Below are 13,480 nucleotides of genomic sequence, written 5' to 3'. Positions count from 1 at the left end.
AGGAAACATAAAATGAGTAAGTATTTCTGAAGAACAACAAAAAATCAAAAGTAGTTCTTGAAAATACAGAATTTGGTACTGCAGACATTTTTGACAACTTAATTACAAAAGCTACTCACTCTGTGTGAGGACTGCTGCTGATGCTTGTTAATAATATGGTCAATGTGTGAAGAGATTTTTGAGAAGGCAACACGCATCTCATCCTCAAGGGTCAGTCTGGCCCTGTTCTTAGTTTTGAGGGCTGTCATAGCTGGAATTCCAGCTTCACATACTGTAGGTAGGTGGTGCTGAATGGTACCAACACCTTCATTGCTGCATCGTGACATACTGGGTACTCTGCAGCACTCTCACACCAGAATGTTTCCAATGGGACTTCACTGAAACAAGCTCTCAGGGTGCCATCAGATGATATGTCTATGAGCTCTTCCAAGAGTTTTGATGAGGAAGTGGCTGGAAGCTTTGCTTCAATGTATTCAGTGAAGGGGTTTTTAATCCAAAGGTAAGAAGCCGCTTGCTTCTCTGTTAGTGCAGGGAAATAACTCAAATTTCTCCAATATCTTTGAGAGATACACCGTTTTATGATGTTTGATGGTGCTGTTTGCTCAAGCATGTCACTGATTCCTGAGGATGCCCAGTTTTCCCGTAGTTTTAATTTTCTTTTAAAAGCCTTGACTCGTTCATGCTGGATAATGCTGTTTGTGTTTGCACCCTGCATTGCTTTCTTAAGCTTGTTTGTTTCACTTAATATGTCTACAAGATAGCTGAGTAGAGCGAGCCATTTCTCATCTCCCAAAACCTTTGCAAGATCAGCCCTCTTGTCTGCAAGGAAGTCACGCAGCTCCTCCCTCAGGCTAAACAGTTTCAGCATCCGTCCCTGGGATAACCATCTCACCTCTGTGTGCATGAGCAGAGAGCTGTTGTTAGCACTCACCTCCTCAGAGAGGGCAGTTAATAACCTGGAATTTGTGGCTCTGGATTGGCAAAGTTAACGATGGTTATAGCCATATCCAAAATGTGATGAAGACTGGGTTCTATGTCTTCTGTAGCAAGTGCATCTCTGTGCAGAAAACAGTGTGTTGAAACAGGACAGGGAGCAACAGGCTTTATTCGGTGGACTACACCAGACTGTCTGCCCATCATTGCCTCAAGTAAACACTTTTCCAAAATTACCACAGCAAGTTACTGAATGAAAGACTTTGATGTTTAAAATGTTTAAGAAGAAAGTGGAATATTCTTGTGTATTTTTTATTTAAACTACCACTACCAGCCTAAATTCCTAAATTAATATCGCTTATGACGTTCAGAGACGTTATGCTCTTCTTATTTTTATGCTGAGCTACCAAAATTTCCCTTTAGTTGTTCCATATTATTATTCAATATTAAGAAGATTTAAACATGCACAGTAAAGACATTAAATGAAGCAGTAGTTTCACTAGTGACCAATGTACCACCTGTCGGTCATTTTGGCCAGCCAATCACATACTGTGGTATAACATGCTAAACTGCAGACAAGTTTTACCACACATTTTGAATGGCTGCATCTGTACATCACTCACCCCTACCTGGGATTGAACCTAGGACCTTCTAGGGAGGAGCTAAATGCCCTTGCCATCTGAGCTACCATAGCTCCAAACAGTTATACAGTATATGAGAATAAATGGGGCATAAATGGGTCATGCTGTATAGGAAAAAACAAACTTCTGTATTATTTGAAAAAGAAAAGAATCAGATACTATTAAAAATAATTCCTTGCATTTACATAGAAGTTTTCATTTTCATGGAATCCTAAAATGTACAGAAGGAGGGACATATTTAATCTCACATTGAAGTACAGAACACACCTAATTCACTGATCATGTTAAGAGGTTAAGATGGAAATTAACAGAGCCCATATTTTCCCAGGACATTCTGAAATTTAGTCAGGACACAAGTTGACACCTGTAATCTTTAGAAAGATTCCAACTACTTTTAACGAATTAAACAAATTATATTTATATAATTAATAATAAAAAACAATACCCTGTGGAGGCTTTGAGGAGCTGAACTGCTTTTAATATCGATTCAGTGGCTACTTTTAATCACAAGCACACAGAAAAATGACATTTAAAAAGGAAATTAGCACTTCCTTTTTCAGTTATTCTAATTGGCAGAATTAAACCTACAATTTCTTCACTTGTTTACATATTTAGCATTCCAAGCTAAGTCATGTTTGTGTTTTTATCCATGGGCCATGAAAAATATCAAAATAGCAAACAATGCAAAATGCCATGTTAATGATATTTTGGAATGCTAATAGTATATAGGGTTCACTAGCTGATTCTTTCATACTTAAGTTTTTTTGATTTGGCTGATTTGACAAAACTAGGAGGTCAAAAGGTACATAGGACATCAAAGGATATCTTCTAGAAATAATAAAAATCCTTGTTACAGATGAGATTTTGTTGAAATTGTAAGTTTTCATAGAAAATTAATATATAAACATTCATCTTTGTGAAAATCTCAGGTTGGCCATCATGGCATCCAAATTCTTTTCTGGTACAGAAAACATCAATGTGATTTGCAAACATGAGACATTTAATAGCCAGTAGTGTGATTGAAAACACCCTTGACACATTCTGAATACTGCTTGGATGGGAAATAACCATTTAACTTGCTAAATTACTGTAAGGGAGAAAAGGAAGCTGATAACTTATGGAACAGCTCATCAAATTTGAATAATTTTGTCTGGCAGGCTGTCATGACATTTATAGCATTGAAAATAACTCTCAGATGAATGTGAAACAATGCATAGTTTTGTTCTAAAAATGTATTGTAATTCCCTGTCTTGCTATAATTTAATGCTGCTGTTAAGCAATACGACAATACAGTGGATTAATGGATATTATTTTGTATTTTATGATTAAAAAAAACCTACTTTCCACTCTATAGCTCTTTCTTCTGACTCTATACCTGAACATAATGCTAGTGATTTCATTTGAGAATTAACTGTATGTAGCTGTATACAGTACAACATAAATATTTACCAACATCAAAGATATAAAAACACAAAAATACAAAATCAAAGAGAAAACAAAAGAAAGGGACATTTTAGAAAGTATGCGTAAAATCAAAGTCTGTTTTGTTGGCTGACAGTGTAGTCGTAGTACAGTGTTCTTTGAAGTACTTTAGTACTTTAGAGGGCAGCATTCAATATCTTGTCATCTTGGATGGTGTGCACAAAATCTACCAACATAGTCAAACAAACAATGTTTTTTGGCAATCATTAGCTGAAGAGGGAAGTTTACATGAAAATATTTGAATGTCTTTTGGGGATAATTTCTAAGAGAGCTTGGAAGGAATAGCCATTTTCCAACATACTGTAGGGGCATTACAGTACTGCACAGGGCTTTCAGGTCTAATCTATAATGATGATTATTTTATGGACTTTTTGGTAAGATTTGTGAAACAAGGGCCAATAATTTGGGATACTTTGACAGACACACATTTCTTAATTTAAGATCTCTACAAGCTTCTATGCACACAGTTTTTCACAAAACAGAAAAATATTAGTGAGAAGTGTATGTTCCCAGAAATATCCCCCTTGCCAAAACAGAACAGTGGGAACTGGAGATATTTTTATACAGAGGCTGCACTCTGCAAACAACACTATACACTCCCTCCGCTATTTTCTCACACAAGTTCTGAAATGCTTCCATTACATTGTTTTGAAAGGGCAATAGGCCAGTTTTTTTCCCCCTGCTCTCAGGAACTTAGAACTGCGCATAGATATGACTATTTACTAAAGCTGTGAAAGATATAAGTACTGAAACTTCACAGAAAATTGTCTGAAATTCATCTTATAATGGATTTTTCATTTAAACTTACTATAAATTGAACGATTAACGTAGATCAAATAAACTTAAGTTTTATATTTCATATGTTCAATTCAAAACTTTTTATAGTGTACAAATCTTCTTAATACATGTTTTTGAGGGAATAAGAAAGTGGCAGTACAAGCAGGTGTCATAATCACAGATACACATCATGTTTCCACATCAGAATTCAAATACATTTCACCATGAAGAATTCTACTGACTCATGTGAAAATGGTAAAATTAATATGAGGTTCTGTATGTCTAAAACTGTTCAGAGGCAAAACATGATTTATTAAATCAGTCCAGTTGTGGTTAGGAGTTCATCTGTGAGATTTGATATTATTCACTTTTCAGTGCTGTTAAACTTAGCTGTCTTAATCCAACTGAACAGTGTTTCTCTTCTTGTGACTGGAATGAGGACAAACATGAGATCAGAGGCTGAAATAGTTTAAGCATATTTTTTCTTGGATTTCATAAGCATCTACAGGAACAGGATGAATTCAACTATCACAGGACCTTTGCAAAGGAGAAATTATAACTAGATGATGAATGGAAAAGAAAAAAATTTACAGGACATTGCCAGGATAAAAAGGACTCATTGGATTTTAGATTCCAGGCTAATTGTGGTTTGCTTCTTGTCATTTATTTTCTGGAACTTGTTTTGCTGTACAGTACATTAAACTCTTGTTCAGTTTCAAATTGTAAAAATTATTTTGTTTCATATATTATACCGTTTTGTGAACAAGAGAATGTGACATGTCCTGCGATGGACTGGCATCTTATCCTGCTTGTACCATGCTGTGCACCTGTTGCTTCGGTTGCAGGGTCTCCTGAAAATCCTGAATTGGAAGAAGTAACTAGAAAATGGATGGAAAATGTGATACAATGAACAGCTTCCTTCTAGTTGTGGGGTATGTTTAATCTGTTCTGCCACCTACTGGGGATTCACTAACAATACATTCACATTAGCGAATGAATTCCAACATGTGCGTAATGTTCTCTTGAATGGGAAACCAGGAAATTAACACTTGTGAAAGAGAAACAAAAGCATTATTGATGTATATACAGTGTACCTTTCTAAGTGCAAATGTGTAAATTTAACACTAAGCACAGAACCATGACTTTAACAAGATTAATTCATTTATATTGTAAATATTTGTTGCTGTAGATATAAGATGTTTTAGAAGTATCAAAGGGAAATCATATTTTTGTCATGATTGTATCACTTTATTCTTCACATTCTTTTCTTCACTTTACATTCTGTTTTCAATGTTGAACATAAACTCTTACAATACCCAAGCATCACATAATTCAGTTTTATTCAAGCTCATATGTTACTGTATGTCTCAAATGTAGAAGTCTGTTATAGAATAAAATAAGTGGTGCAACTTCTCTGCATTATTTGGGCGATGTTATAGTCATGCAAATTTGCTTTCATACATTTAAGTTAGAAATAATAGAAAGGAATGTTTTAATTGGCAAAATACAATTTTCAACATAGTCTGGAGTTAGCATTATTTTTTGTCATTTTGGGAAGTGCTGAATGAAAGTAATGTGATAGATTTTTTTCTATTTGAGTTTCATTAATATAAATAGTGGGTTTTCGATAAGAAACAAAATGAAAAAAATAGTCAATCACAATGTAATATAATAAGCACATCACTTTCAGTAACCGTTTATTCAGTGGCGCAGAGTATCTGTCACGATCGCTACTCCTCCTCTTAAGGGCGCTCCAACCCTTCCTTGTTCTGCCCCATTACCTGCACCTGTTTCTTATTTCTGTTCCACCTTAAAAGCCAGACGCAGACGTCACTCCTAGTTCCTCATTGAATTCCACTTCGTGAGAGCCCGGGGTCCTGCTGCGTCTGGCTCCGTTATGGTTTTAACCTTCTGTTTCTGTTTCCCAGCCCTGCCGGTCCCGACCCGGTTCATGGTTTTATTCCCTGGATGGATCCCCTGGCCTTGGACTCTACCTTCTGTCTTGGATTACCCGTTTGGATTTTCTCATGGATTGTTTGCCCCGGATTCACTCTCCCTGGACACCTGCACCCCTTGGACACGCCCCCTGTCTCCATACCCTCTCCTGCATGACTTTTTCCCTAGTGTTTCCTCACAATTCTGGATCGTGTCATCTGCATAGGGCCCGGAAATAACTGTTCGTGACAGTGTCGCGTCCACCAGCAACCGTATCCTATCCTGCAAGTGACCTCTCGCTAATCAGGCCACAGCTACGGGTAATTCCAGCAAGCGCCAGCGTGCTGATCAGTTATCCAACCATACCATCACACTAATGACCGCACTCTCCCGTCCCGGGATATTTAAACCCTCACTACCCTCAGGTCTGCCCTCGGTATTAGACTCTTTTCTAGGAGCTTCCACCTCGCTCCTAATTCTTTGCTGAGAATTCTCTTCCTGACTAAACCTCTGGCCTTCGATACACGACCTTCATCCCTCGATCTTGACTTCAGCCCAGCGACTCGGATAAGTAGCCATCAATCTCCTCTACTTTTTACCCCTTTCTCCGGCCCTTTGGAAACTATCAGAATAACGCACAGGGTCCTTCCGTGCTCTCATGGGCACAGCATTCGTAACACAGAGTCTATTGTGGGAGGAGAATGGGCACATGGTAGGATACACTTTAACTGGCACACCAGTCCATCTCAGTGCACACACACAATCACATCAGGGCACTTTTATAGAAGCCAGTTAACCTACCAGAATGTGTTTGGACTGTGGGAGGAATCCAGAGCACCTGGAGGAACTTCACGAGTACTGGGGGAGAACATACAGTAAAAACTCTGTGCAGAAAATAGTATCCCAGAGAAATCAAACCCAGAGTTACAGCATTGAGAGGCAGCAACGCTGTTCCCTGCTTTTGTCCTGGCCAACCTTACATGTTGTTTATTATTCCTTTTTTATAAATTAATGTTACATTTACAATTCTCCAATTCTCCAATCTGTAGCTACTGCTTCCATTCTACATCAGAACTGAAATATTCTAGATAGAGTTCAAGGAACGACTTCACTCTTTTCCTTGAGTATGACTGTTTGTACAGGAGCATTTATGATGATGTAAGTCTGGTCAATGTTGAATCCAGATGTCGCACGTGTATGAAAGAAATCTTCAAGAAAATTTAGGTTTCTTCTGATTTTGGTGTTGATTGATTAGTCAATAGAATATTGTGTAGTAGAAGGAGCCATCCTTGAGATGAGACAAACCAAGGTGCTAACTACTTAGTTATCAAAGTTTACGTGAGCAGAGGTGTTAACTACCATATCCTGGCTAAAGAAAATTCTGGATTTATATAATCTGCCTCCCTTAATTTAGTTTCTGTAGCACTTCCTCATTGATGAAATCTCTCTCTTTGAGGAGGCACATAATTAATGCCACACATCTCACCGATAGTTCCCTGACTTCAGAGGTTGAAGTGGAGTGAGATGGATGTTTAAATCAGGTTGGGATAAAATGTGCTATTAAAACGTAAGGAATTTATGTAATTATTTAAAATAAGTGATAGGAAGAGTTTTGCCCACAACATTAAAAAATAATTTCCCTGCTTACATTAAAATGTTAGGTTAGTATAAGAGGTTCAGAGCCCATGTCTGCACATGTAAGATAAGAGGTTCCCATGCACGTCTTTACTAAAGCAGGGATACCAAACACAATTCAGTCTACGCATACATTTTCCCCATCAGTTTATGCTTTATGTTTACAGTACATCACTGTAAAAATAAGTAAATTCTTCTAAAGTTTTTCCTACATTTATGTGAACAAAATGAACAATGACCACAATGAATGAATAATTTCCACATATCCAGTCTTTCTGTTACAAGTACAAATAGACAAACTTGATTTCCCATTTTTAACTCTGGATTATCCATAATAACTAGAATCTTTGTTTTTTGTTGTTTTGCATTTTAGATCAAAGCTAGGAGAAAGAATATCAAAGTAAACTAATGATTTAATTTTAAACCAGCATTAGATCTCTTTTGGTGAAAGAATTGGAGCATACGCTTCTGTTCAAAATACTGAGAGAAATATATAAATAACTATGGAATGTTGTATTTTCCCTGGTTTTCTCTTTTCAGTGTAGAATTAACACCTGCCTTTGTTTTTGAACACACTGATGCAATTCTCAAAATTATAACAATTATAATACAGGTCAGTCTGGGTGAAGAGAATCCAAGATTGTTATTCTTGCCATAGCTGAAATACACATTAACCAGAATCTTAAAAGGCTAACATGACAACTCAAAGTAAAGTATACTGTACATGAGCAGCCAATATGAACTGTTGCAGTTTCTAATCCACGCTGTTTACCAATCAAATTAATGCATTACCAGATGTTTCTCATTATTAGTCATTCCTCTCCATATAGTCATTAATCTAACTGACTTCTGTTCCACTACAAAATGTACATCTGTTTGGAGTGTGGAGGTTGTTGCTTCTGTATCTTTAAGAAATAAACTTATTGAGATTGTCCCTACCTGCTATATAAATAAAAATGTGGTTTAATTATATATAATACAAATATCTGCAAAAAATGATACTTAATAGGATTAGTTGCAACTGAAATTTATAAAAAATGAGTATAAATTCAATGGGTCACTATAGATGTGTCTGCATAAAGAAGGAAAAACATTGTCAAAAGTCTAGAATATAGCAAATTTTCTAAGATTTGAGATTGCACAAAATACAGTATACTTTGCATTATTGATTATTACTTAGGAAACATAAAGCAACCAAGTTAATTTACTAGTCTTTTAACTTTTTTCTTTAATGCTATGGACAACCTTAACCACCAGATGGGAGCATTGGACAAGAAAATAGATCTCTGCAAAAAGCCCTTTGCATAACCGCTCCAAAAAAAAAGAAAAAAGAAATAAGCCCGGGCTCAGGTTTTCAACAAAATATTTAGAGATTATAAAATGGTAATGGTAGTAGTAGTACTGGTAGTACTACATACAGTAATGGTAGTATGTAGTTTTTTGCTAGATTTCAGAAATAGGAAAGGTAACAAGGTTGTCTAGAAGGAAATAAAAATGTAAAAAACATTTTGAAAGAATGGTTAGAATTTAGACATTACTGTTCTGCTGTGGCTCTAAACTAGGCACAGCTGTGGGCATTCTCGGTCAGAGCTAAGCCGGAGAATTACGGAAATGCTCAAAGAGGCCTGGCTGTGAGGGATTTGAGCACTCCAGAACAGCAGAGGGAAAGTGATAAGGGAATTGGTAGTTAAGAGAATAATTGAATACTGGTACTGGCTGGCGGTGCTTATATAGCCCTGGCTGGACAGTATGGAAAACAGGGAGCTTGGGAATGGAACAGATGGACCAGTCATCAAAACAAATGAGGAGCCCACTGGCACTAAGATTCAATGCAAAGCTCCTAAGGAAAGAGAGGAGAAAAGGAGAAAGGAAAGGGGGGAGCACACCAGGTCTGAAACTCTGTTTAGCTGCAGGGTGAAATTAAAGGTGGAGAGGTCCAGCAAGAATGCTGGGCAGGACACTCATGCAGGAAGGTCTACAAGAAAGTGCGCCATTGTCAGACTGTACAGAATGGGTGGTTTTTGGTTCTTCTGCTACCCTGCCAATACGCTTCACCTGGGCTTCAGGGCTTCACACCTAATAACAAGCTAGGAATGTCAACTGCTAAGACCAGGTCTGAAACAGAGTCCTGGTCTCCATTCCTCTCGTGGCTGCCCGGATTTCTCTAGACAGAAGAGTCACGGGCAGAGCTCCCAATTGGAGCCTAGGGGAAGGAATCCAGGGAACAAGGAAGGCTTCCACTGGGAAGCTGGAAGGTAACTCTGGAAGGAAAGGAAAGAACAAAGAGAGTAAAGCAGTGAGAAAGAAAAAACAGAGAAAGATCTGGAACTGTGCTGAGTTCCAAGGTACAATGGAAGACAGAGAGGTCCATTAAAGATGGCCGGGAAGGACCCTCAATGGGGTGGTCTACAGGAAGGTGTGCCAATGCCAGACTATAAGGAGTGCAGTTTCTTTGGGGGGTCTCCTCCCTGATCTTGGGTCTCCTCCTGAGATCAGGCCAGCGTGTGCCGTCAGGGATTTGGAGTTGCACCTAAGACCGAGCCGAGAGTGTCGGTGGCTGAGACCTGGTCTGAAGTGGGGTCCCAGTCTCCGTTCAACTAACCAAATCATTAGAATGCAATCCCAGAAACAAGATAGGCTCTGCTAGGTAGCTGGACAGGAGCCCTGGAAGGAAAGAAAAGAAAAAAGAGGGTCAGCAGTGTATGGATGGCGGGAGAGTTATTAGCTGTGGAAGTCCGGGTCATGCATCAGGAAGTGAGGGAGGTTCAGGGTTCCACATGAGTGTGAACTGTGGAGGTGGAAGCAGTCAGAAATGAGAGCTGGAACTGCACAGAGTGCAGGCTGCTTCAGCGACGGAACAGCGGCAGTCCACAGTGGGATTCTGGATGAGGAAGGCTGTCCAGGAATGAAGCCAGGTATGCAGGACTCCAAGGTCTGGGATTCCAAGTTGGATGAGACTGCATGGGGTCAAGCTGCTGAAGAATTGGCCCAAGAGATCTGGTCAGAGGGAAAGGTGGAGTGGTTTGAAGGCAGCGCTGTGTGTGGATGGTTCATGATGAATCACATCAACAGAGGTGTTTCTGAAATAATAGAATACTTGAAGTCCTGATTAGTGATGAGTGAGGATGGGTAGAAAGGAGATCCAGTCACTGCGGTAAGCCCTGGGAAATGGCGAGCCCTCATGAGACTGCTCAGGTCTGTGGGCCAAGTGATGCAGCAGGATGGCAGTTGTAACAATTACACAATGTGCTGACTCATACTATAAATAAAGTAGACTGCAATAATTCTTAAATTCTATAAATAAAGTAGACTGCAAGTTGTACTTAATCTGCTCCGGTTCCCCAAAAATAGTTTTGCTCCAAATTGTTCCAATATATTGTTACAGCTTTAAATGACTAGGAAGTGTCCCTTAGAGTTTAGATAGTTTGTGACATCTGGCACTTCTAGCTTCAAAGCAGAGAGGATGTTTGCTGAGATGTGGGGGGTCCTTTGAGTAGAAACAAATGTAAAGTTTACCTTGGCAGACCTAGGTACGCTGTGGGTTAATGATTGTCAATGAGCAGTACAGAAACACATATCAGATCACATTAAGTGTACAGAAAAAAAAACAAGAAGAAGGAGAGGAGGAAAGGAAAAGACGAGAGAGGAACAAGAATAGAGAGAAGAGAGGAGTTGGTTGAACTTGGCTAGAGACCCTAATTCATCTCTCTCATCCTAGCGTTAATCCAACATCAGCAGGGTCCACTTGTCAGCACGCCCATCTCCATTTGGTGGTTTGAACCAAATTTTTGAGCTGACGTTGCCATTAAATGCGACGAGAATACTCCAACCGGCGCGTCGCTCCGCCTGCCGTCGGAGGGGGGAGGAGAACAAAGTAATGTAGCCAATTAGAGCCCCTAATTCATGATCATCCAAAAAAGCCCTGACTGGAGCTAAGTATTTGAATCTTGCTAGCGAGAGCTTCTGTGTTTTTAGTGAACTTGGGTTTTCAGAGTATACCTGAAAAAGATACCCCAGATAGAAATGCCTTTCCTGCTTGTGGATGCATTTCTACAATAGGGACACACTTTCATTTATTTTGTGGCATCTGGGGTGCAGAGAGAGAGATTTAACTACAGGTTGCATTGCATTTTTAACTCCTCCCTGTCACAATCCATTGCCCCAACCTACTTAAAAAAACACCATTGTTCCATTCCCCATAAAGGCAAAAGTGACATGCCTGAATGATTACTGCCCAGTAGCATTAATATTTGTGGTAATGAAGTGCCTGGAGAAGCTGGTGTTGTCACACGTCAACTCCTCCGTCACAGAGTCCATGGAACCCTTGCAGTTCCCCTACCAGAACAACAGAACAGTGGATGTTGCTGTCTCTCAAGCTCTGCATACAGCCTTGGTGTCACGCCCTCTGTAGCCAGAGGGCACTCCTACTCTGTCCTGTCCCTAGTTTCCTGTGCTTTGCTCTCCTTCCGGTGTCTCTCTCTCTGGGGCTATATATTTCTGGGTCACTTATTCTCCTTCGCTCAGCATTGACGTTCAGATGTCCTGAGACCCGCCTAGCATCCAGGTCGCCCCACCTCCACTGCCTGAGGGCATTGGTTTCTATTCGACTCTGAACTGCTGAGCCCAGGCTAATTCCCCGTTGTGCTGCTACGCATATGGGTCTTTTTCTGCTCTCCTGTCTCTCCACGGTTTGTCCCTTCTGACATCTGTGACACTTGGAACACCTGGACACTAAGAAGTCATATGTGAGAAAGCTGTTTGTAGACTACAGTTCAGGATTCAATTCCATCATACCCAGCCAACTGGTAACGAAGCTCAGGGGATTAGGATTGTGCAACTCGGTCTGCAACTGGCTGCTGGACTTTCTAATTGAGAGACCACAGGTGGTGCGGATAGGTAATAAAACATCAGCACCACTCATCCTGAGCACTGGAACCCCACAAGGCTGCTGTCTGAGTCCAAAATTGTACTCCCTGTTCACTCACAACTGCATAGCAAGACACAGCAATAACTGCATCATTAAGTTTGTGGATGACACCACTATAACAGGCCTGATCAGCGATGATGACAAGTTCATTTTACAGAGATGAAGTTGTACACCTGCTGAGGTGGTGTCATAGCAATAACCTGGACATGAACGTGAGTTAAACAAAAGAACTAATAGTGGACTTTTGGAGACAAAGGCCACACACTCACAGCCCACTCAGTATTGATGGAATGGAAGTAGAAGCAGTCACCAGCTTTAGGTTTTTGGGAATTCACGTTTCTAATGATCTAACCTGGACTGTGAACACAGACTCTATCTTGAAGTAGGCTCAGCAGTGCCTTTACTTCCTGAGGTGCCTCAAGTGAGGGGGGATGCCAGTACCTGTGTTGGTGAACTTCTACCGCTGCACCATCGAGAGCGTCCTCACCAACGGGATCACCGTGTGGTACGGCAACACCTCTTCTCAAGAGAGAAAGGCACTGCAGAGAATGGTGAACGTGGCCCAGAAGATCATCAGCTGTGGTCTCACTCAGATTAAACACCTCTATAAGGACCACTGCCATGGTAGAATTCTGGCCATCACAGAGGACAGTCACAACCCCGGGCATGAGCTCTTCACCCCACTGCCCTCAGGCAAGAGATACAACAGCATACGGACACTTACCACTAGAATCTTCAATAGCTTCTACCTACAAGCAGTGCGATTGGTGAACACATTTGGCCATGCCCCTCAGACCACACCTACACCATCTACCTCATTGTAATTTTATTTATTGCACATCTGCAGTCATTGTTTCCATGTCTGCATTGTTTACATTCGAACTTCTTACTTGTTTACTTGTACAGTGTCTACTGTTTGTTTGTATATTGTCTTGATGCACTGTCTGCACTTTGTGTTTTATAATTTCAAAATTTGAAGATGAAAAAATCTAGAGACTTTCTAGATTTCTAGGAAGTAAGAATTCCATTGTACCACTACATGTACCGGTTACATATGGCAATAAAGTTCAAGTTCAAGTTCATTTAGTTAGAAGGCAGCTTATCTCTTATGTGGCCTCTGTAGCCATTAAGAGTTTAATGCTTAGTAGCA

The 13,480-nt window shown here is 39.9% G+C and overlaps 1 protein-coding gene across 1 annotated transcript; it reads right to left on the bottom strand.

The window, feature by feature from the left end:
• Positions 1-244: 244 nt before the first annotated feature.
• LOC148837756 (zinc finger BED domain-containing protein 5-like) lies at positions 245-1,624 on the bottom strand. The gene is made up of 2 exons (XM_088911136.1): positions 1,563-1,624; positions 245-971 (listed from the first exon to the last, which is right to left on the bottom strand). The coding sequence occupies exons 1-2, from the start codon at positions 1,622-1,624 to the stop codon at positions 245-247; spliced, it is 789 nt and encodes a 262-aa protein (XP_088767262.1).
• Positions 1,625-13,480: the final 11,856 nt, after the last annotated feature.

This window comes from Atractosteus spatula, chromosome 3, assembly GCF_055471065.1.
Source record: "Atractosteus spatula isolate fAtrSpa1 chromosome 3, fAtrSpa1.hap1, whole genome shotgun sequence".
Classification (NCBI taxonomy): domain Eukaryota; kingdom Metazoa; phylum Chordata; class Actinopteri; order Semionotiformes; family Lepisosteidae; genus Atractosteus; species Atractosteus spatula.
This window is presented reverse-complemented; position numbering and strand designations above follow the sequence as displayed.